Source organism: Varroa jacobsoni, unplaced genomic scaffold, assembly GCF_002532875.2.
Source record: "Varroa jacobsoni isolate VJ856 unplaced genomic scaffold, vjacob_1.0 scaffold_158, whole genome shotgun sequence".
Lineage (NCBI taxonomy): Eukaryota > Metazoa > Arthropoda > Arachnida > Mesostigmata > Varroidae > Varroa > Varroa jacobsoni.
The window spans coordinates 68,050-93,420 of record NW_019213060.1 but is presented as its reverse complement, the minus strand read 5'-3'; the positions used below and the strand labels follow the sequence as shown (position 1 = coordinate 93,420).

The 25,371-nt window shown below is 39.5% G+C and overlaps 2 protein-coding genes across 7 annotated transcripts in view; both read left to right on the top strand.

The window, feature by feature from the left end:
* The first annotated feature begins 250 nt into the window (after window positions 1-250).
* Window positions 251-12,554, top strand: LOC111270222 (protein bicaudal C homolog 1). 5 transcript variants are annotated; one of them, XM_086972425.1, is made up of 9 exons: window positions 311-388; window positions 2,498-2,618; window positions 4,685-5,091; window positions 5,539-5,706; window positions 6,317-6,496; window positions 7,450-8,191; window positions 8,991-9,225; window positions 9,533-9,774; window positions 9,969-12,554. In XM_086972425.1, exons 3-9 carry the CDS (start codon window positions 4,753-4,755, stop codon window positions 10,235-10,237), a joined length of 2,175 nt encoding a protein of 724 aa, XP_086828551.1. In that variant the 5' UTR covers window positions 311-388; window positions 2,498-2,618; window positions 4,685-4,752; the 3' UTR covers window positions 10,238-12,554. The 5 variants fall into 5 exon arrangements, with proteins under 5 accessions (XP_086828558.1, XP_086828563.1, XP_086828551.1 ...); XM_086972430.1 differs by lacking the exon at window positions 2,498-2,618 and adding an exon at window positions 1,440-1,548 and having other exon boundaries at window positions 320-388; XM_086972432.1 differs by lacking the exon at window positions 2,498-2,618 and having other exon boundaries at window positions 251-388.
* An 8,652-nt stretch (window positions 12,555-21,206) lies between these two features.
* LOC111270266 (uncharacterized) overlaps window positions 21,207-25,371 on the top strand; it is a 31,257-nt gene continuing 27,092 nt past the window's right edge. For both annotated transcript variants that reach the window (XM_086972419.1, XM_086972418.1), the window contains exons 1-2: window positions 21,207-21,592; window positions 22,158-22,355. The gene's annotated coding sequence lies outside the window, so the exon portion shown is untranslated. The remainder of the gene's footprint in view (window positions 21,593-22,157; window positions 22,356-25,371) is intronic.

Genomic DNA, 25,371 nt, shown 5'->3' with positions numbered 1-25,371 from the left:
CAAAACGTTCCGGGTCGTCGTGCGGCGTCTTTGTTAGTATTAAGGGCACTGTTTGCAGGAGTGAACCCTACAGACGCGCGTGCCGTAGCAGAAAACCGACAATTACCACGGAGAAGCCAAGACACTGGAACGGGACACAGATTGTTTGGTCTCGATGGCGACGCCGCACGGAGCCGAATATTACAAACTGTGTTGTGACGAGCACCAGGGACAACAACAACAATATAAGGGGAAGTGTGTTGAGCTGATCGGTAGGCTGTTCGAGCAGCTCTCTAACGGTACAAGTCAATCCAATAGTACAGTGTATATGGGTGGATGTGTTCAAATGATACGGAAGAAATAATTTCATAGTCTAATCGTTCTTATTCATTTCTGTCACAATTACCGGGTAAGTAAATTATTTGTGATTTTATTGTATCAATATATTAACCGATTTCTCTCGTTTGTCAGCTTGACAAACAACAACAACAACAACAAAAGTCCAACTCAAAAGGGGTGTATAAATGTACGGGGCGTTGATTAAAGGCTTCGATGTTAAACGCCAAATATGCCGCAATTGTGTATGTAAATCCTGCAGGGGCTTGCATGGTTAAACGAGTCGAACATCCGGAAATAAAACATATTTTATATCCTTAATCTATTCCGACTGACTTCGAGAAATGTCCACAGAAATTGGCCATCTGAAACAGCTATAATCATTCTCAAAGTTACAATAGTCTTTTTTCATTTATAGACGAGAGTTCTTAGATGTAGGCTTGTTTAGTTGAAGCCTAATAGGCTATTTATTTATAGCGAGCGACAGAGCCCGATCGAACGGGTAGAAAGGGAGCCGTTATACATAATTTTATCATACATACGATACAAACTCTGACCTGAATGTTTCGGGCTTTATATCTGGGGCGAGTGCAATCTTTAGGCATTGCTTCAGACGGATGGTTCCCTCAAGCACGAAGCGAGGTGTCACTACGATCGATTTCGTACCTAGATCATCGCACGTGTCCCTAAAATAAAATTCAGTTGGACACAAACGATTGATTTATTACTACCGGTCGGTCGGTCGATTTCTTTTCCTTAGCGCCCTAGCTAGCCTAGTGTATTACAGCTTTAATTCCGATAAATAGATAGCAGCCAGATCCGAAGGACTGCCCAGGAAACTTGGTTAACTTGAGTACTTCTTAGCAGCACATCGCTGTAGCTATAAGTAAAAACATATTTAGAAATATTCTTGAAAAAGGATTCGGAAGTAAAACTGGAGTAAATGATTCTGAAGGAATCAGCCAAGTAGAACAGGCTACGTTTCAGCTGTTCGGGTTTGCAGTCTGTATGTGTATGCTCTTGTGATAGGTCTTCAGGCCTAATGTACCTGTGATTTACTTGGAGATTTCAGCGCTATGTTTTGGTTTACTATAAATCTAAAAATATGCTACGTGTGATTTTAGGAGAATTATTGTCTTTCTCTTTTGGATACAAAATGACCACTGTGTCGTGATGGAGAGAACCGATAGGACGATGACATCGGCACGCTTGAATATGGACAAATCCGTTTAGGTTAGTCGGTATTTAAGTGAGGACCCGAATAGGTCTGAAGTGAAGCATAAAGGAACGCTTGATAATTAGTGGGTAGCGGCCTTGGCAGAGCCGGTCATGTCAAGGTCTATTCCCATATTCGGGCTGCACGAAATAGGCTTGCCCTTATGCCGCCCGTATTTAAACACTCTTAAAAAAAAAAACGTTTGCCTTGGTTCCAGTCAAAAGCACGATATGGGGTGTGCGAAAACAGTCTTACCGTATCGAAAATAGTTGTTTATGCACAATCCAGCTGCCACGAAATTACCCACACATAGGAAAGATAGGTTTTTTCTTAGGTCGTTTGAGTTGTAGTAATTGAAGCACAGTCTGAGTGCTCCTTTAAAGTCGCTAGTGATGCCGATATATATGTATAAATATATGATATATATGTATATACATCAATTACGGTCAGCGGATGGCATACGGCTGTTGTTGCGGAAAGTCGCGTTATACTTAGTCGCCAAATAACAAATAATAAACTGAATAAACAGTTTGGCGAATACATTAACAACAGAAACTATGAAATGATATCACTAACAAATCTCGCACCCAAGTAGACGTTAACGATTTGGGATCGTTGCTATCTGTTCAAATGACTGCGGCGTTGTCCTAGTTCCATGGCGGTAGTTCGGTTAACTTAATTTTTACTTGTTTTATCAGCCATGAACCCAGCATATTATGTACACAGCCCGTCTCATAACAGGGGTATTGACCTAGTGTATATTTGATGGTCGATATGAAGCGGAAGCAGCCTGGCATGTCTGTTGTAAACACAGTGTTTGAAGCAACAGAGAGCATTTTTATCGCCTCGTAGATTTCAGCACCCGTACGAAGTTGATGATGACACGAGTAGTTAACTTCAATACCTTCCTGGCCTCACATGTTTTTATGGAGCTCTAATGTACTGCGCACTCTTCTACTACGATAGGTGACTCAGCGCGGGCCTCGTAGAAGCATACATGACACTGTAAGCTATGGTTTCCTATTTACATGGAGACGATGTTTTGATAACAATACTGCTTTGAGACGCGACGTCTCTGTCGAGTCAGGTACCTAATTCTTCGAAATTGATTCAAGCTTCGAGCTATCCGTCATATACCATGTATATAATATATATGATAACTGAACCATGTATCCGCACGGATTATCGATACATGGTTCGGTTAACGGCTGTCTTACTTAAATTTAACTTAAGGCTAAAGTCAACTCGCAGCTCTGCAAAGATTACGGCCATACGGCATCTCGCATAAGAGAGATATTCATTTCGCTGACACGGTGTGCTTACAATTAGAAACGGTGCTAAAATTTGCAAAAAAAAAAAAAAATGTGCAGTAGGTGACGGTTTTGTAATTAAGCCAACAACATGCACAGCGTCTCAACACCGTTAAAATTATATCTAAATAAATATAGAATTTTAACAAAATGTGACAAAAGTGTCATTCTTTGTCTGTAGCGTTCATTGCATATAATCGCTATTTAACCCTTGTCAATTCTTAAATTCCCCTTTTTTTATCCGTTGCTAGCATTATAATAACCACTGTTAAGAACTCGTTAACAACATGCCGTCAAGTACGCTACATACCTAAAAAGTGCAAAGGCTTAAAACGGCCAAAAAATCTGAAAGGTGGAAGTAGGGGTGTGAAGACCCAATTAGCAACTGATACTTGCCTTTCTAAAACAGCTGTTAATTTCTATAGTAAAAATCAGGGTGTATCAAAAATACTTTGTTAAGTCACTTGGTGAATTTTCGAGCCATTTGAACCTAAATTTTATTTGGTTCTATAAAAATCTATCAGAATCATTTCCCGATTATTTCGAAAGCCAAATGGACGAACGTATACCGTCAATTTCGGGAAAAAGGCAGTTTCTAATTTTGATGGGGTCTATCCAGGGCAGGAAGAATGAACCTCTCTCTCTAGCTAATCTCCCTCTAATTCAGAAAATGATATACTGTTTTTTGACCATGATAAATTTGTTGTTCTGTTGTGAAAGTGGCTTTTATCTGATATCAACAATAGCGGATGAGCGTATGCCCATTACGACAAACTAACCGCCAACGTTTGCCCCAGTTCAGCTGCTTTACCCCGTATTGTTGTTTCGACTCTGTTTGTACTCCACAAACTGTATTTCCCAGCTATTTGAATTTCGCGCCTAAACCACCTTACATGTTTTTAAGCCTTCAACATTGCTATGGAAATGCGCAGCAGCGGGCCAGTGTGATTAATATTATTGATACTTCTAAAACTGGCCCGGTAGTTGGAGTACTGTTGAAGATTCTTGATACATTTTCACATAAGCTTGTTTGTTCTTCGAGATCTATGCAGCTGGAACAAGAGAAATCCTTTCAACGGAAAATCGGATCGATTGTCGAAGAAGGTATTTCCCTTATAAACAAAGGAAATAACCTGTTCTGTGATTGTTTAATGATCTAACTAACGATTTTAAAGTAATGCTTATGCAATATAATCAAACGACAAAAAATGCTTTCATTCATCGAAAAAATAAATGACGGTGTATATTTGGATCCCGTGTCTCAATAACACTGAATAATTGTAGGAAATTTTGAAGTCAGGAGCACCAAATTAAGTGAGATAAACGTGCATTTATAACACTGACCAATTCTTAATGTCAAAAAAAACTATGACTTATCTAACATTTATTTCAAAGGTGGTTCGCTGTGTATATTGCACTTATCCAAGCTTACTTCACTATGTTTACAAGCTCTGTACAGAACCAATAGTAATAGCTCAAAGTTTTTTTTGCCATCCATCTTTAGAAATAGAACATTTTGTTATATAAACCAAACAGTTACGACATTCTACAGAATGAATGAAAAAAAATAACGATGTTGACGCTTGACCCTCACCAAATAAGAAAATGACACGATAAGGAAAATTCTACCAGGATAATTTTTAGTGTTTTTTTTTTTGCCGATTGAACACTGTTTCAATACTTTGTACAGCACATGCATACAACTTTTCAAAATAAAATCAAAGGAAAAAAAGTGTCATATGGCTTATAGTATTGGATCGCCCTAGAGACTTAATCAAATTAGTTCACTCCAGGCAACGCAGATATTACAGATGAGTCCCTTACTAATGATTGTAAATTTCAGATGGTGTGCTGGCTAAAGAGTTTAAACGTTTTCTAAAACAAATTTCCGGAACACAAATCAAAGTAACTATGCAACGACGTAATGGTAGAGCTTCGTCGCATCATCAACTGGTATCGTACGCGCAAAATAGTAACGTTGGTAACTCTTCGATGATGTCAATTATGAACGAAGATGATATTTGCCAGGTCGTCACATGCTACGAAACTTCCTCTCCAGTTGTACCAATTAAGGAAACAGCCTCATATTCATTAATCCCTGGATCTCCTTTGGTGCTGGAAGATCACAGTCACCAAACAGATTACAAGTCACATAGCCGGAAACGATTTGATTTCTTTATTCAGACTACAGGTAACCAGGAGCAGGTTGATATCGCCCGTGAAGAAACTACAAAAATTCTTCGTAGCAACGTTAGTACATAATGTTCTGCTATATGAATTTTATTGTAACTATGAGACGTTTCCACTGTTAAAGCTGATTACGGATAGCGCTATTAAAACAATGTGTAAAGGCCTAAAATATAGCTTTACGATTCTTATGATACGCTTGTTTATGAAGACTGTTAACTTAATTAAACGCGTTAAAACGAAATTGTTCAAAATTATTCTTCTGGTTTCATAAGCCGTAAAGGATTATATAGGACAAGACTTTGAAAGGACGCATTAGCTGGATAAGGGGATCAAAGCAGGTGCAGTAACTGAGTAACGCTCCGCTTCAATGATAAATCGGTCCAGCTTTTATTCGATATGTGGACAAAATCTTATAAATATCATAGTAACTACTTAATATAAAGGTATCAGTAAAATTAAACGGTGGTATGCTGTGTAATCTCTGGCTTAACACCGTTTTCAATGTAGGCCGGCAACGAAAATCGAGTAACTTTGAAGATGGACGTGTCATTCTCAGATCACTCTTTCATCATAGGACGTAAAGGCAAAGGAGTTCAGGGGGCAATGCGAGCCACCGGATGTCAGATCCACTTTCCTGATTCGAACAAGAACGATCGCTGTGAGAAAAGCAACCAAGTAAGCGCCTCATAGTCCGAACGGTAAAGATTGATCGTCGCAAGTTCCACCCGAATTTCTTCCGATAAAACACTGGATTGTACAACTTTTCGCGCACCTCGATGATGTCAATGATCATCCTTTAGCGTTAGTGTAGCCTGTTTCGTACTGCAAATCATTCCATTGTACGTGTCTAATCTAAACGATTGATAAAAGCAGAAGGTGCTGCCTTAAGGAAGTCAAACAAACCTAAATAACTTTTATCAAAATAGTTGCTAGAAGACCACCTCTTTCAAAAAGTAAGGGCAAGTATTATGAACTCAAGGAGAAAATCTTACACAGAGCGCTTTTTCTAACTGTATTGTAGTTTTCATGTCCGTTTCACTTCAAAAAATTAGCCCTTAAGAACGGCTAATTCTTTGAGATAAACAAACTATTTAGATTAGGCTCAACTTAGAACTGCGTATGACGGTTTATGACGCCGTTTGTAAACTATTAAAATAAATAAACCTTTAAGGCGCCTAGACCAACATAAGATCAAAATAAAGCGCCACTAATGTATACTGTCGCAGTGTATACGTGCACAATAGACGAGTTATGTATGGATATTTGACTATTATCGGAGTTGCAGGTGTCCGTGTCTGGCACACCCGAAGCCGTTGTCGAGGCTCGTCAGAGGATTCGCGAGCTACTGCCGATTTCCTTTGCTTTTGAAATCAATGAAGAGGAATATAGGAACGCCACGTTTTCTCCTGTTGCGTCTGATGGAACAGTGTCAGAGCTCAGGCCAAAAATTAGACAAATGATTGAGGTAGGCTTGTAAGGCAAAGTCCAAATTAACTGCATGCAGATGACGTTCCCGAGAACATTGACTGGCATTTCATTGTCAATAATGTATGACCTATCAATCTATTGATTTATAGTTATTCCATTGAAAAAGTAATGAGTGAGTTTAGCACAGAAACTCTGAAGGGTTAGAAGTAATCCTAAATGAGTAAATTATGTACACTGAAAGCTGAGTACAAAATGAGAATTGGTAGTTTTTACAATACATCAATTCGGGCAAATTTGTTTTATTGAATATGCCCTATCGAATAGTGAATAAGTCCAGTAAAAAAAGAATTCATTCTATTTAGGACGCTTGAGTCATTCTCCAACGTATAACCGTTATCTATAAACAGGATTCTTCATTATTATATAATGCCTTATGTGTACTATAGAACTACTACTATATATAGACTACGAGTATTTATTACAGGTTCCAGAAATTTGATTTAAAACCTACTGCATACTAGCAGCACAACCGGTAACTTAAGGCACCTTAAAATGCTATTAAAACAAACGGAAAGCTCTATTTATGATATGAGTCAATTAATAATCTTTTTTTCTTCGTAGATTTCGGAGAATATAGTATATATATATTAGGAATATATTGCCGCTAAACAAAAAGTAGTGTACAAAATATTGCCACTAATGAAAAGCTCATTGAATAATAAATTGTGCAGCGCGGATGAATTCTATCTTCTTTGACTCTTCCAGCAGCTCTGTGCTACCATAAAAAATTAAGAATAGTATGTTGAACATTGCCCCAAATATGAACACACTGCCCTGTTGAAAGCAAACCAAGTTGAGAAGCCAGATACTGTGACAGCAATAAATCACGAATCATTTAAAATGTAGTTAGTTTCATAGAATATTATTCGGACAACGCTAGCTCACTGTTAAAATTTTTCGGCATCAGCAACTACCAACTATTGCTTACAGACCTTACAGAATGAGTACCGAATGACGATTACGTGGCTACCAAACGTCGCTACCAATCGACTACGCGGATATATCCCTTATGCAATGGTCACGGTTCGGGGTGGTCGCAGGAATATTGTACGGATATGCGAGGGCATCCAACAGCTGAATGCCCTTCTGCGTCCTGGAAAGCCTCCGCCCAACGTCGAGTTGGGAATCGAAGTGACGAGTCAGTATGTGCAATTCACGTATGGAAATAACGGCACAAAGATTCAAGCGATCATGGACGAGACACGCACGCAATTCAGCATCGTCGCCGGCAGATCGGACACGTCTCAACATATTTATACCGTGAGGATAGTCGGTAAAGTGGAAAATGTTTACCGTGCATGGCTAGCATTTATGGATCTCTTGCCGGTCGTTGTGCTCATACAGATTCCAGAGTCCAATGGCAAATCTGCTATGTTCGGTCAACGAAAAGATAGTGACGATAGCCGAGTCCCTTTCTCGACTGAGGGTGAAGGTTCTACACAGATGAAATGCATCACAGACGCACAACGAGGTGCATTCAGCTGCGCGTTGACAGAAGATCGGGGCCTTTCCGAAGAAGTGCATTTGAATTTACGGCAACCCAAAAAAACGCTGTCTCTTTCTTTCGACGAGTTGCAGGCACTCCAAAACCTCGGGGTTTTGTCGCCAGAGACGCTAACATCGGCAGTATCTGCACAAAAACCTAATGGTGATATCGAGATTTTGGATCCGGGTGAGTCCAAGCGTAAAAGCTAACAAGAGTAGCGAAATTGTATATTTTTGTGAGAGGATAATCCTTTAATGGATTTTGCATGGGTAAATGCAAACAAAATAACATGTCTATCCCTGCCGATGCATTGGGTCATGTGCATTAGAAAACAACGCATATATCCCGGCTTTCTGCTCACTAATCAATATGATTGAAAATAACAATCCATGCTTCTCCGTGAGCTTCTGCTATATCGACAAGGCATACGTCGAACGGGATCTATCTACAAAAAGAGTTTATCGCGCCATCTTGCCTACCAGCCTCCCTTGTTTGTATAGCTCACGTTTAACGGTACAATATCTATAAAGTGACACTTATTTACTTTGAACAGCAGGTACCTTAAATAGAAATCGAGCAGATCGTATTTTACTAAATCGAAACAAGACCTATCTTATGAGATAAGTTAATATCGACCTTTTAAGAAAATCAACCTTCTTCAATCTTCAAATGAATGCCTTTCTCCAAAATCAACTACATTGGGTCAAACAGCGCGCACCTGAAGTAACGGATGCGTGCCAAACCGATGCTGGCGTGCTAAAATGTCGCTAAATACAATAAGCTGTATTAGCTGTTGAATATGGCAATTTCACACAAATCGGCTTGAAAAATTTTAGGGCTGTATTAATTTACTATTTCATCTCGATCTACAATAACTAACAATCTATACGATTTCTACATTCTTAGTAAAAAAAGGTGTTTAGCTGTGAGCGTATAACATTCATTAAATAAACTAGAACGTGCAACTTATGTAATGCTTGCATAGGCCTGTATCATGCTATCTCACTGGCGGCTGGTTTCACTACGATATTGTACCCGTTTGAGATATCATTGACGGTCCGGCCATCTCGCGACTCGCGGAGCTGGAAGCTGGAGGCTAAAGGCCCTGAAAGTAGGATAGATCTTCTTATGGACGTATATCGAATATTGCGAAATCCCAGCTGTCATGCGCTGGAGTCGCTACGCAACGCGGTCTTCTCAGAAACTAAGAGACCCCTTAAGTAAGTTGGATGAGATTAATGAGCGCATGTAATTGATGCGTTCAGATTCATTGATGATGTTTGAAAACGAACGATAATTATAGAGCAAGACTAGTATTATAGCTGTAAGACGTAGAAATGTGTGAAAAGGAATTTTTAGAGCAACAGCCAATTTTCAGTATTTACTAAGCATTATTCGTTCTTATTACGTAAAAACAACAGGAAGCTAACCTAATTTTCTCCTATAGCACTGTCAGAAAAGGAAAACGAAGGGTTAAAACGATAATAAAGTCTCGGAAATTTGTCTTTTGTCCATGGTTCAAAATAGCTTCTCACATGAGGGTACGTTGAACTCGTTGGTCACGACGTCGTCATCTTTAAACCCGTTCGAGCTTTCGAGATTACTATTACCTCAGGCAAACAGTTCTAACGGCATCGAAGAGACGAACCACGTTCCGCAAAAAGGAGACGCCTACGATAGTATTCACAAAAGCCGATCGTATGCCCCACTGACGACTGGCCACGCGCTTACAAGTCTGCACTGCGAACCAAGCTGGTATCTTGGCCAATGTATGTTCTATGTTGGACTCTTTCTATGCTTTTAGTTAAATCAACCCTGTAGTCAAAATCTGTGAAAACTGCAAAGATAATCTATATGCTGTCTCAGTGCACTGTCGTGTTGCCGTGATTTTCATAGAACGCTTTTATGTAGCACATTGCATAACAGACCATTCAATAGGCCATTATAATCTATTTGGTTGCAGACGGGCCACATTCATCCTCTATGTCGTATTCGTCGACTCCTGTTCATTTCAGGCAGCGTTCGGCGATTCCAAACTGGCCTTATGAGCAACAAGACAAAGGTTCTCAGGCTGCCATTGGCAGCTATGGCTTTTACATGAATGGTAGTCATGCCTACAACAATAAGAGTAAATTAGAATATGGCGAAGTTAAAAATGCCACTCAGTCTTTTACCAATCTAACAAATTTTTCCTATACCAATGTAGCTAGCAGAGTCGGCAGCGGCGCCTGAACCGTTGGATCAATCCACTGAAAACAAAAACGTTTTTCAGTCTATTATAAATACTACTGAAATGTGTATGGACGATCCCAAAGTGTGGCCAGCCCTCGATTACTGTTTGGGTGCACATTTTGAGCATTTGTCTATTTAACTGAATGAACACATGGCCATTACCATTAAAATAACATATTATAGTATTAACCATTTCGTTATTAATCGATATAGACATGGATATAATTTCTAAAGGCAAGTGCCTCATTATGCCTGATTGACCCTAAGCGAGAACGATCCTAGAAGACAATCATATACCGCGAAGTCACTCAGTAAATGGTCTCGAAAGGCTCTGTGGCGCAGATGAATATATGAAACGCCGTTCATGTAACACATTTGATTTGGTCGCTTAAGAACAAGTTAAGCAACGACTTGTGTAGAAAAATAACCCGTATCGTCTCCATCATATTTACAGGACACGTTTGTGCATGATAGTTTCTATATCTATTATTAATAAAATAGTTGGTGATATTATTGGCAATATTATTCAAAAGGAAGTCGACTTTATTCTCGGAAGCGCGCGACAGGGGAATGGATGTACTACATTAAAAACAAGTAGTCGTTATATATATATACATATATATATATGTATATATATATAACGGGAGCGGTACCTCTGTGCAAATGTTACTTGTTCCGTTACACAGCAATAGCGATGGAAGCACTGAAGATTCCTGGTACGGGCCGTAACACCCGGACGTATGTCCTAACGTACAGCCCACAGCCGTTTGCGCTTTCAACTACTTCTTGACAACAATAAGCCAGAAACGCGGTGATTCCTGGCTGACAGTTGTTCAGGATTTGTCGTAACACGGTCGAACCCTCGTTACGACTCTACGACGCCTGGTCGATCGACTGCGTTTTCTGAGGAACACCGTTACAAACATAGATAGTTCCGCAGCCATCGAGTTATAAAGTCATACTCTTTGTAGCGGCCCCTTTCGCACTCAAAGATACTTTGAACTTGTAGCTTAGCCGACCACTTCGTCCACCCCCCAGTTAACTAATCTCTTAATCTAGACGAACGGTTTGTAGATACTTCGACATAGTTCGCAATATATTCAAAGGATTTGGGCTAGTTCCCTCCGAAAAATGATGTACTCATCGCCTCATTTGGGTAAACCACTCTCATATATTGCTTAGTGATTGGTACTCTTTATTCAATACGTGTATGTATATCTCTATATAATATTTACTTACAGCAAATTTACCTAGAAAACAGTCAGGCCAGGTATTTGTTATAGCGAATCCTCACTGCAAATGCGATCGCTTTGTATCTCACCGATCCGCCGTTCGTCTTACCGGCATTCCCTAACTATGTGACAAAGGCCCTTTTATAACTCCAGCGACGCGACTGTTTGTCAACGACGGCATAGATCTTTTTATTCGACTCTAATTTCAAATCGATCTATTGTTTAAAGTAAAGGCTTAGCTATTTATCCAGTCAGAGTTGCTCCATTTGGAATCGTTAATGACTTTCTTCAGAACCTTTCGAGGGCATAAATGTATCTTAAGGTATAATTGTACTGCTTCTGTGCCTAGTGCTTTGGAAGTTCTATTGTATATTGCTTAGGCATCAAAGAACGGCTTCACCTATTTTGATTACCCGCGTCTTCTAAATAGTCGGCCTGTAATACCCTCTACCCCTCTGATGCAGATACAAATAGACTGGCACGATATGACGCGAAAATCCTCCATCTTAGTTGTGACTGTATTAGGCGTTCACGTCAGTTAAGAAGTTAATATTAACTGTTTAAGACGAACCTGTGCGACGTCCTGAATAACTTTTCTGTCAGTCAAAGCTACAAAAGATCTCTTCTCATCTATCGATGATGTTCATCCTGCTTTATTTCCGTTTTTTCCAAAACATCCGGCCGCTTTGTATCGGATAATCTCCTATGGTCAAGGGCTGTTTACGTTCAACCTGGTAACTTTTGAATTATTCACTTGGTCTTCAATAGAAATGGTAGTCTCTAGCTCTATCGCCGCAGTATATCAAGTCGAATTATCGTTATTATTTTAGCAGGACAGCAGGTGTGCACCATTATAATTTCGTAACTTGTTTCAAAGCATGCGCCTATTTTCTGATAGAGTCATGTTAGTACAAATTCAATCTTTTTCAAACAAACATTTATATACGAAGCCAGAAGAGATCTTATTTTATCCTGCTTCTAATTGAACTCAAAGGTCCTATAGTGACTAAACAGACCAGGGTCCTCTTCGATATTATGCGGATGGACAATGTAAATAAAAAGACGGACTTATGGCCATTTGTTTAGTATTGTGTACTTGTTTATGATTGCGTTAAAACGACAGGAATTTGTCTGATCTTTCATCGTGCCGGAAGCCGCCGCTAAATAGAAATCAGATACGCTCATTAAATATCCATATATAATAAATATTACAGTTTGAGTTGTATTCCAGCCAAGTAAAGTACATGGCTCGACATCTCTGTGCTATTCTGTATCGGTAGCGCTGTTTGTCGTTCTTAGGATAGCAAGTTCTACTACTGCAGCGTTTAACAATGTCAGTTTTTCTTGTAATCTTTATCGTTTCTTACAGAGTTCAGATAAGCGCGCCTTGTTTGAAATTTGATTTAGCCACTAACGTACCCTCCCAATGTGGGACTTTACGTTGTATGATTTACTTAGTTCGCGTTCTATAGCAATCGCACAAATCTGTAATTATATTTTTGCTACATCAAGAAAAAATGTAGATATCCTTCTCTAGCGTTAGTGCTTTGGCCGGTTTATTTGTAGGAGATCAAGGACAAATGCTTCCTGCTTTTCCCAGGTCCGCCCCAGGCTGCTAGTAGTCCACTGTCTTTTAGTTCAGGAGTCGTTTGTTAGTTACTAGATAAAGCTACAAGGCATAGGCACTCGAGCTCTAAGCCGTGTAGTTTCCATGTGCTCCTCGAGAATACTCGGGAACACTCTAGGCTCTAGCCAGGCGTGAACATATTTCGCAACTATACAGATATCTAAAGTAATGTTTTATAGTGTAACTAGTAAATGCTTTCGATCTTCGGTCCGGTACCGCCGTTAGCTGATCTATCAAACAATTAGCTCCCAACATGAAACGATGTGTTTACGCCCCGATTCGAGCCTAGACCAGCCTTCCTACGGCCTCAGCCGTTGCCAGAAAAAATGCACTCTGTTGATACCTAGCAAATGTATACTTTTTACATTGCCAGGGTCGTCTGTTTACTTTTCCTAACAGAAATAGGCGGAGTGATTTTTTCAATCTGAGATTCTGTTTTAATAATTTTAATAGCGTCAATGGTCAAATGTTTACCTGTGAACATCCAAACATCTTATAGATATTTATAAAAAAGTCATGTTACAGACACACCGAACCTATAATAAAAAATCTGAAATTAACTTTACCCGGCGAGCAAGTTCTCATGTAATGCAGACACATATTTACACCGTCTACGACACAATATGTATCATAGGAAACTTGTTCAAATCACAGTACTTTACATAATCGTCGTTCCTTAATTCCTCAGGCAATATCGGCTGCCGTCAAAATCTTTTCCGCTTCAGGTTGGGGGCATGAGTACAATACAATTTTCCAGGTTAAGCTACACTATTTCACGATCTCAATGAGGGTAGAAAAGTGACTAAAAAAGATAGCAGAGGCCTGTAGTAAGGAAATGTTCCCGTTGTGTGGGGAAGTTTGACACGAACGATAAATGCCTTTTTACTAGATCAGATGACCCACTCATTCTATATCTCCAAAGTCATATAAAATAATTACGAAATATAGCGAAGAATGGTCATCTATTTACATTGAAATTATGTAATAATTAGGAAAGATTAGTTAACTTTACACAACTTTTTTTTGGTATCACTGTTATCAATCAACAGAACAGAACAAATAAACAATTCGGATTTCATAAAAATACTCAAGAATTTAGGTTTTTTTTGGTTATTTGTTGTTTTTTGATCCAGTTAAATAAGATTTGCTTATATATTTTCAAAAACGTAAATAAGGCTTTGTTTATAGAGCTTTTACATGCCCCTTCTCTGTTAATCGAGAAGCAGCAAGTATAGCTTAAGTCTTTTTTAAGAAAAAAAACTTTCATCGTACAGCACAAATTCAAGATCTGATATCGATTCTTGAGTGAATATTATGAACTTGGACTGATAGATGCATGATTCGCATAGACAGGTGCTCAGGTACTTGAGCTGACACCTTCACCAATGATTTGCTTCTAAACTCCCTTTGATTTATTCACTTTGCTAATAGGACTGATCACGCGAGGAATATTTTTCAGCAAGATAAAAATTTAGAACAAACATTTATGTAGTCCGCCACGTCACAATTAAAATTTACTAAGACTTTTTTAATATATAGTGATTAGGTATGTCTTAGCATTTATATTATATATTGACGTGGAACTTGAACACCGTAACAAAGCCAAAAACCAAATCTAGATTAGAAACGGTGATAGCAAGGTTTATCCGTAACTAGCAGGATAGTATTCAGCTGTCGGCCATATCGGTTAGCTTACAGGTTAGATAGAGCCGACAATCTACACTCGGTACGATCAGCCACTGAGTCACTCCAGTAAGGATTTTGCAAGGTACGTCGGAAGATGACCCGCCCGGGACATTCGAAGCGGCGTGAGCAGACAACTAGATCAATTTTTCAAGAAGTTAATTTCTTCATCTCTTCGTCGCTCGGCCGTCGGTTCGCTCGCCTAAATTTCGGAACAGACAACCCCTTTTAATTATACTCCCCTTATTTGGTGAGTCGACAAACGCAACAGGGCTTCATTCGGTCGCTAGGCGACGCAATATCATTTTGTTGCTGAATACTTGACCGGTTCAATAGGATAGACATATTTAGTATACTGATGAAATTCTGGGCGGACCTTAAAGGAGTTTCGATAGTGACAAGTTTTAGTCATTACGAAAGAAGACTTTTTCGAACTACTGTATAGCTTTCTGCGTCTACACAAATCGGGCGGGACATGAGGCGGTGGCCCCTTTCAACGAATGGCTAAACTGCTATCTTCAAGTCTAAACCTAATTCTTTTACGGATTAATTGCCGATTGATACCTGATTTGCGCGGCGCTCTGTAGTACTTAGTAATAATATCTTGCACAGTTACTCTGCTTTTTTTACTCTTATTGTTTGAGTATAACAACGGTGAATGCTTATTTTATCATAAACACCACAGGTGATTTCAGCAGCCTCAGTATTAAGATTATTCCCAAACTACGCTGGAATCGCTAAGTTGGAATTTTTTTTCTGTAGCCCCAGTAAAATAGCACCAGCAAACGGGGTTCAGCGACCCTCTCGAACGGCTACCTATCTGCTCAGACATTTTGTAAAGTCGACGGTGGCTTTACCCTTAAAACCAGATGATTCCATCTAAGAACTGATTACGTGGTCTTTCCACGAGATGTTTGCGTACCTCTGTTTGAGCATTTTGAGGCGGTATTTCGTGCTGCACACGACCAACGCTAGCCTGCCGTATCCGGAAAGACAATAATAAGAATACCTTTTGTTATAACAATGTAAGTACATTTAAATCCTTTTTAGTTTCTCGTTTTTCCTTGTATATATAGGCTCTATTCAAATGTTGCCGCGTTTGGTAAAATTTCTGTCCTCAATGAAACATCTGGCGGACAGCGTCATTATTGGTAATGTCAATCCGACAAAGAGCCTAGACTAGACGGACCATCCTGTTATTTCGTCTGTCCGACCGCTTTTCTGTGTAAAACTTGTGTGCGCGATTACCTAATCTAAATATAGCCTTATATAAATATAACAAGACAAAACGCACAAAAATGAAATACATATGGAAACCAATATTGAAATGAATAAGTAGCCAGGCCTTACATCGTCGGTGAAACAGAACATGAAAATGTATGATGTCGCAGAGTTTTCCACCACATTTCGCTATTTGTTCTGCCCCCTAAAAATCTCATATACGATACAATCGCCGAACTTATCAAAAACTAGAAAGCTACTTCTATTAAGCACAGCTTTATTTGAAGCGGGCTTGATGTGCGACATTAATGACTCGCAGGCATGAGTGCCATTGAAGTTCTGGCAGTCAGTGCTAAAATAATAGCTCGAATCAATATTACAAAAACAATATAATCGCGACGGATTGATCTTCAAAAGTCTACCCTCAAAATACTCTAGGAAACAAAGTAGGATCAGCGCGCTACTTCCTCATGCCGACAGTACAAATTAAAAAACTTTTGCTTTTTTGGTGGACAAACTGATGGAGCAACCGCAGTTAACTTAGCACGTGGCTAGTTAATTATTCTACACTCGTATATGCAGATTAATAATATACCCGAATAAGAAAAGTGGATGGGATCAGAGCTCGCCTCGAAAAGACTCGTTTAATATGCCTATACTATTAGACTGGAGTGCGTTGATAATTAAAAAAATACTTCGTCTTTTCCAGTTGCCCTTACTTATGGTTTATTTCGGATACACCATTTGAAAGTTCCCTCTGTAATAATAAACAAATAAAATACACTGTAACGACATTGTGTCGTAAGTGCAGTTTCAACTCGAAGGAGTTCTACGTGGACAACAGTGCTTATTCAATATCTTTCGTACTATGCGTTTCTTTCGAGCTAAAAGGTTACTGAAGCTACCGAGACATAGGTCTTGTACGCGGTAACAACGTTGTCTCTGAAAGGACTGTCTGATAATGCTTTGCCAGGATTCTAAAGGGTAGCCGAGACCTAGAGGATGCCCAACGGTCGACCGCTTGAGTTTGATGACGACGATCTGGAGGGGTTCGACGAAAGGGGGCCGACAAACGACTTGGGAGACGGCCGAAGAAAATTGACTGTAGTCGCCTAACTGTCGTTAACTCCTCAGCTCCTTTGAGATTCCACAAAAATTTGGAGACTGGATACTCGTAGAATCCGACAAAGGGTCACAGCTTAACGCTGCATCCAAATACCTCGTTTGGTATCACGCGTCACGTGGCCGCGTTAGCAATGCTGCATAAAATCGCGATGGGCGAAGGAAAGTGATATCTATATGTCTACATGAACCGGAATGTGTAGTTCAGGACGGAAGCCATGGCCTAGGGTCCAGCCAGATTTTTATCTAAAACGGCTATGCTTTACGTCTGCTAGGATTGCTAGGGCCCGATTCAGTGGGAATTGCTCACTACGAACCAAAGTGTTGATCGGCATACCTATTTGGTCTCGAGTCAATAAAACTTCTTATTCAATAGAAAAGGCCCGACCAACGAGGTCAGATCACATTGTCTTCATTATCAAGACAGCGCGAGGCAAATATCGTCGAAGCTGCTCTCCTGGACATTGAATATGAGGTTTTGTTGTGTATTCTTTGGACCTTGCGCCGACGGATTGTCACTTTTTCGTTCACTCAACAATCGTTGCGGCCTTACCCTCGATACGGAAGAAAATCTAAACCGTAATTGGAAAACTTCTTCGAAAGCAAACCCGCTATCTTGTGGTAGAAGTATGGGAGAAAATCGTGAATAATACTGGGATATACGCAACATAGTAACTCATTATCTCAAAAGGGCAAAACAGTATCTTCTGTTAAGTGAGAGAATCGCGAAAACTTCCTTTTCGTCTTCATTTCTTCCTTATAACGCGTATATAGAAGGAAAAGCTATAGGAGATGTAAATCAGTGAGCAGAAAATCTTTTCATGCGACACAGCACACATAACGAACTGTCGAAGCAGAGCCAATTTGTTTTGCCCGCGGTTCAATTGTCCGTGACATCAGCTGCTGCCCTCGGGCATTAACAGCAATAAAACTTCGTAACATTTAAGCAAAAAGCAAATAACCACAATGATAATAATATAGCATGCTATGCTCACATTTCAAAGCTCAAAAAACCCCAATGTAACATAACCCATCACGTTCGGTTATAACATCTCGTTATTAAAAGCCCGACTAAAATTAGTGGGCACCGTGGGCGCTACACGTTCACTTGAGCTTCTAGTTCTTTCGTATACGTGTGCCTATCTGCCAGCACTTCTCTTACCCTCGAATGATATAAACCTACTCCACCATTTAAGGTAGTCCAACACGAGCTCACATTCACATACCTATGCCCATTGAAAGGCAGCTGAACTTTAGCCAGCCCAAGATGTAGGACATGCGATCTAATGTAGCAGGAATGATGATGGAACGTGACAGAGTAGCAGACCGTTTTGTATGAATCGGGTTTGAACACTGGAAATATTCACTGTTAACAAAAGCATCGTTGACGCGGGAAAGTGACACCATTTTTCGGCGTACCGCATAAGTAGCCTGGCGCAGGTACGGTTTATGGCAAGAAGTTTCCTCGCGGTTTAGGTATTTGAACCCTGAAGGAGGGCCATCATTTGATTAAGCTGTTACTAGAACTATAAGTACGTCGAACTTGTTTTCAGTTTTCGAATCAATGTAGTGCAGTGACTAATTCATCAATTTGCCAGTGTAACATCTAACGCTTCGTTGAATCAGAGAAGTTGTTGTCGGCACACATTTTGTTTGAATAACTTTTACGGTGATCTTAACCACAGTGGTACCTCTAGTTACCCTAAGCCACCACCGTAGAACCTTGTACCCCACGAGTCTAGCAATCGTGTAAACATATACCCCACCGTCATTTCTTGGAACAACTCGAACTATCACTCGTTATAATAAAACAACAACTCTTTGAAACATAAAAGTACAATGAACAACTTTAATATATTGTCTTTATATGTCTTTAATAATTGTCGCTGCTTCCTTTTATGTTTTATAGATGTATAAAGCCGAGTTACCGCTACGAACAGGATTAGCGCAAGCTGTTTTTCCTTGACTTTTCATAGTTGTTGCGTAAAATATTATCTTTGGAGATTAGAGTTGGATTGGAATGGTCTAAAACTCACAGTAGCTGACAAACGTAACCTATTAAATGAGTTAGAAACGAAGCATAAATCCAGTCTTTACTTAAGTACGATTTTTCCTCTGTACGATAACGCAATTTACGTCAATTAACGCCTTAAGTATTCGTAAACATTAGCTGGTGCTTTATGAAGAGTAGCAAACAGGGGTCTCATATATTAACAGGGCGCGAGATACACTTACACTCTTTGAAATCTTAACCCACCCATTCATATATCGTCATTCGGGCTTTCACCAGGTGAGTTGTCGTCAACCATCGATGATTAGAAAATTCGAGCGGCTTATGAGTTCCATCTTGGATCCACAACGGAGGGAACAGTTCGCTGCATAAAGCTTGGCGTTCGGTAGAAGTTCTATTTTAACAAAAACCTAAAACTGCTATTTCGTATCGTGAAATTCGCCAGAAAAAAGATACGACTCGAAAATTAATCTCGTACAAGAGTTCTCTTGACGGGGAGCGCTGATGGGAGCCGAGCATCTCAACATGGTAATGCTGGCGTTCCTGTATCGTATTGCTTCGCCTCTTTTAAAATATACACCTTTGATCAGATGCAAAAAATGAACAAATTCGTTTTTCCTAATTTCGACCTGCCTTTGTCAGGCTGGGTACAACGGACCTATTTTTGCACCAATTTGTCACTTGTGATGGACAATCATTGCCCTACAAACAACCACACCTCTAAAGAGACGCAGCCTAAGCAGGAGAACATCAGCTGTACGACCTTATACTGTCTGTTTGGTGGCCTGCTATTGTTGTGCCCTATAGATGTGTTAATCCTGCTTCATCAATTATGACGAACAAGGTTGTAACATGGCGGTGCCAAGTAGCCTGGTACTCATAGGTGGGATTCTCTCTAGATGGCCTTAGGACCTACGAAATGTTATTCAATGCTGAAAAATGTACATTTAAATGAGCACGTATTTATTGAATAGAGGAACTCTGTCGGAAACACTGTCAAATCGATAGGAGAAGTGTAACAAACAAGTAAACTGTTTGCGCCTTGTTAGAATAACTGTTTCTACGTTGATTCCAATATATTAATCAAGAATAGATAATTAACTGTCTATAATTGTATGCAATCATGGCATAACTGTGTTCTCTGAAATAATTGCTTTAGATTGAGTAATTATTACGCTTGTCTCCTAATTTGCTAGAGCAAACAATTTAAGGAAATTGGAAAAAAGCTACTTTTTCCAATTTCCTTATTAGAAAAGCTACTAGAGTTGAATTTTAGCACAGGCGCCAGGACAAATCCTATGCAGATCCATTGCCATTGAATACGTTTATTAGGTATATTTATTGTGTTGTCTTTCGTAGTTTCTCTATTTCACTCATATCTGTAGAATTGCATGGTGGTTACCGTTGAAAAGGACGCCTACATCACCGCTAACATATTTTTGCTGAAGGCGTTTCGCTCATCTTGGTGGATATACAATGGCTTTTAGAATAGTCATAATTTTTTGCTTAACCGACAAGGAACTATAGGAGAGATTCTGTCTCAAATACTATAGATACGTAAATCCTATAAGACAACGTATCGATTCCGATGCTTGTGTACAGACCGCCGTTGCGTGACATGATTTTTCTAACGAAAAGAGAATTAGGTCAGATCTCGTAAGCTCACTCGAGGACGTACATTCTCGGCAAGAGCCGCAGCCGTTCATGCTTCGCGAAGCGCTTAATTTGAAAGATGAATTCATTGATAGTTTTTTAATCATCCTATACGTTGGACACTCATTCGATATTGCAGTAAATAAAATTAAAGGCAACTTAGCTGTAACTGAGTCCAACGTATTATATGCCATTAATAATAACAGCTATTGTGATTTTATTATTATTTTTTTCCTACACTTTTCATTTATCATGCGGACCGGTACATAGCACAATTTCGAATTAACCAGCCTTTCGCATATAGAATGTTGTTTGAATATATATATATATATATTCTATACTATATATAGGTATAGAAATTTAAATAAGTATATAAATAAAATAAATAAGTCCAAAAGCATTACTGATATTTTATTTAGACATAAATCCCGAAAATTACGTCGAAGAAACTCCAGCGTTAATTTTCACATGTTTGACTGATTACTTTCGAATGTTTGTGTTAGATTGCTTGAACGTAACGAGAACCACAACAGAAACTGAAAACAAAATCGTAGTGATACTTATATTTCTTCGAATTTTCATCCACATGAAAGCAGCCGTTTGTTCGGGGACCGCTTTGGAGATGTCACATGTGACGCTCACGAACAGACTGCCTTGAGCCGTATATATCCTATCGTATATTAATAATATATCCTATCGTATATATTATTAATGACAGAGCATTAATATTACAGAGTTAATTTCTGAGAATTCGATTCGGAGCAAACTGGAACAAGCGATACAGATTTTCGTCCATATTGGAAAAGGTGAGAGGCATCTGGGGTGCATTCAAAGGTGATAAGCTTCGCGGATTTCTGCTCAGCCAACATTACAAACAAAATAACAATTAGGAAAATGCTCATGTATAAGTACGACTAACTCTATTTTGGACCAAACGAACATTTTGAATAGTGGGCCAACACAATTTCTCTGATTGCCGATGTTGAATTCAGAGTACCTTGGGTTTCGCTAGACTAGCGTATAAAATCGAAAGCGTAGTTTCTGTTTTGTGCATTTTCATTTTTCGTCCGGTCTTGTGGACGCACCTTGTAGGCCAAGGTCCTAAAATTACTTAGAAGAAGGATAAAAATTTGTAGCTTGAACAATTATGGATCACGACTTAAAAAGAGAGCACGAAATTATTCCTTTAAATGTTTCTGTAATGCAAATAAATAGTGTTTTTGCCGAGCTCTAGCCGCCGTACGCTTCTCTATTCCACATGAATCAGTTATTAATGTTGCTATCCTTTTGTGCAGAGCAAGAGATGATTATAATGGAATACAATGGTATTGTATAAACGTCGTATATATTCAAATTTTTTTTCATTCTCAGATCAACGTGCTCGATCAGAGGATTGCTCAACGACGGGTACCGCATGGTACAGGAGTGACATCTCGTGCGGTCACCACATCTTGTGCGGATACATACAACTCCTGGTCAATAGGACCCCCTGTTACACATATGATGTGATGAAACCCACGTACTGCGACACGTGTTATGTGCCGGCTCGTACAAGGTCTTCGAAACTAGGTAAATCGTGCCGGAGGTAGTGGCCACAGCATAACTTCGTGATCTCTTTTATTGCGTATTTTGGTTAACAGTTTACCCCCATGTACATTATACCACCTCCTGGCGAGAACTTGCTGGGCACGACACCGATTTCTTCCAACGATGACAAGATCTTCGACGTACGGCTACGTTTTTATCTGTCCCGGTGGACTCTGAGCACGAAATAGAAAGTTATTCAGCAGCAGAAAGAATAGCAAAAAACTTAGATTATCATTCTGCGCAACATCTGTATAGAACACATGCCAAGGCTTCGCGCCGCCTTCAGCATGGCCGTCCTTGCAATATGTGCATGGCATACGTGCCAGTTTCTCAATGTATCCAGCACGTCTATGTAGAGGGCAGCATGTGGTAAGCGTGAGAACCATACCATGCCTGGTAGTCTCGTCATAGACGTGCACAGTCAGTATATGATGCGGTATCTGATCGCAAAGCGTCCACCATGATTCACGCGTTGCTTGCAGTCATAAGTGCCTGCACTTTGTTTTCCTAAGAACCAAGCACAAAACTCAAACGAGGGAGTTAAACCTCGCTGCTCGAACGGTAGATGCTTTTAATTTGCCGTAAGCAATAGACTAGCTCTTAAAAACGTTCACGAATCCGATCAAGATACGTTGTTGCCCACAAACATAATGACCCCATAGAACCGCTAAATAGCTGTAACGTAATGCGACAAAGAGTGAATGGTGAAAATAATTTCAAAATGTAACGCAGCAGATTTTTTAAATCAAGATTGGCCGTTGGCTTCGATCGTTGGTCGATACTGCCAAGCGATTCCTTCATTTTACGTTACGGAATATCACTTACGGGTTATTTATGAACCAATACGCTTCGTTCAGAGTTAAAAAAAAAAAAACTGATATTTTATATAGAACACCTTTTGACATTTTTTCCGAAAATTAATTTGGGGAAGCAACATACGTACCACTTGACAAATTTTATGTGTACCTATAAAAAACTTGTTAAAAGAACTGGTCAAAACGACGTCGGGCTAGTCGTTCTTACCAAGCTGAAGGTGAATCGATTTCTCACCGCCGTCACCTGGAAAGATCAATTGTGGGCCTAGAGCTATGCATTCTATTCTTTTTTCAGTAAGTTAGTATCTATTAATTGGTGCCGCCCTTGGAAAGACATATTAGGTACCGGTACATCAGCAAACTTTCCGCTCAGCTCGATGCGGGCCATGATCGTTATGCTCGTTATAGCTGCTATACGAGCTGTGCTATCTTAGTGCTTTACTTAATCTGAATTCTCTATGGAGTGATTTGAATTAAGCCGTTACAAGCGAATCCGTTGCAGTTTTTGATGGCATTTGACACGTAACACGTTACGTGTGAAGTTTTGGCCGATAGAGCTTGCACATTGCAAGCTTTGCTTTCATAAAAAGCCTCCTCGATTGGCAGCGTATCCATGTTTTTTGGAGCCATGTCCTACTGGTTTTCAGCAATTTAGTCCTCTTTTTTGAAACATGCGCAATATTCATGTACTGCGCTTTCACTTAAGGCCCCCTTTAGTAATATCTTTATCAATATTTCGATAAACCTCCGCAATGTTGTGAGCTTCGGGAAACATCTTGAGCATGGCGTATACGTTTACAGTATAACACCTATTATGACACTTGCTACAGGCAAAAACTGCATCACGGGCTCAGAGCGGCTGCTCTCGACAATACGGCTGGGTGCTGTCGGTGAAATTGGGTAGCGTATAAAAAAGATTATGATCAATTGCCATCAACCTATATGTATTCCCCTACAGTGACCAAATAGTCGGACAGGCAAATAAATCACACACTCAAAGTTGAGGTACTTTGCCGAATTGATTTACTTACTAAAGTACTCTGTCAGCCAGTGAGTATCATTATCTGTACGTTTTAAATTTTACGTTTGGCATCGCCGTTGGCCATTCGAAAATTAGTACCATTATTTATCGGTACGATCAACAACACCACACATTATTCCCCTTTGCCTAACTAGCTACACACGTATAGATAGATACGCAATACATATACACATGCGCCTTAAAAACTGAACAAAAAACGTCAACACTTAGCAAAGAACAGCAAATCTATAAACACGAAAATACAAACCAAGTCTGCTCAACCGGATTAGCAGGTGACCAAATTTGAATTTTGGCGGGCGCTATCTTAGCAGTTCTCTATTTTGGTCAATTACAATCCTACGTAGACGATGGCAATGAAGGTAGTTCTACTCGAGCTGCGTACAGTTCCCACTGATGTAACCAACACTTGAGTGCCAAAGCCGAGCTTACCGCACCCATTAATCGCTGGATGAGCAATTATTACCTGTTGCCTTGATTAAAAACCTTATATCGATCGTACTGTATAGTCCTTAGTGTGCTAACCTAGTTCATAGACAAACAAGCACTGACATATTTGAAAATTCTGGCATTAAATAACATCTCATGCTAACAATCACCCCCTTCGATATGAGATCATAACAGCTCCATTAGCTTTGAGTACGATAGCCTGTTTTTGTTCTTACTTATAGTATAGCTATTATAAAATCATAATATCTAAGAAAGGCCATTAATTAGTGCAGGTTAGTTATAATCGTACCATATATTTTTTGACCTAGTTCGCCCATCTTCGAATTGGGATATTCTTGGACTTATTGTTTAATTGTAATTAAGGTTAATAAGGTTAATTATTGTAATTAATTAATTATTTCTTTCGTTACAGTAGCTGGTAAATTGTAACTGCCTGCAACCCAAGTTAAAATATGATTGGTTTAAGGAGTAAGCACTCATTAAAACATTGCACGCATCCGGTTGTGTGCTAGAGGATACTGAAAGACATGATATGGGCTAGCTTTGTCTCTTTTGTCATGAATATTTGTACATTTCTAGATTATAGAGGCATAGCTGTTAAAAAACGTACTAATTTTCTTAATACAATACTCAACAAATACTAATACACACTCCTAGTTCGTTACGAGGGTCATTGGATCTGGAGGTTGGTGTA

Coding starts and splice junctions, on each gene's coding strand:
- LOC111270222 (XM_086972432.1), top strand. CDS start 4,753: ATGCAACGACGTAATGGTAGAGCTTCGTCGCATCATCAACTGGTATCG. Junction 6,497..7,449: donor AAATTAGACAAATGATTGAG/GTAGGCTTGTAA, acceptor TATTGCTTACAG/ACCTTACAGAATGAGTACCG. Junction 9,775..9,968: donor AAGCTGGTATCTTGGCCAAT/GTATGTTCTATG, acceptor ATTTGGTTGCAG/ACGGGCCACATTCATCCTCT.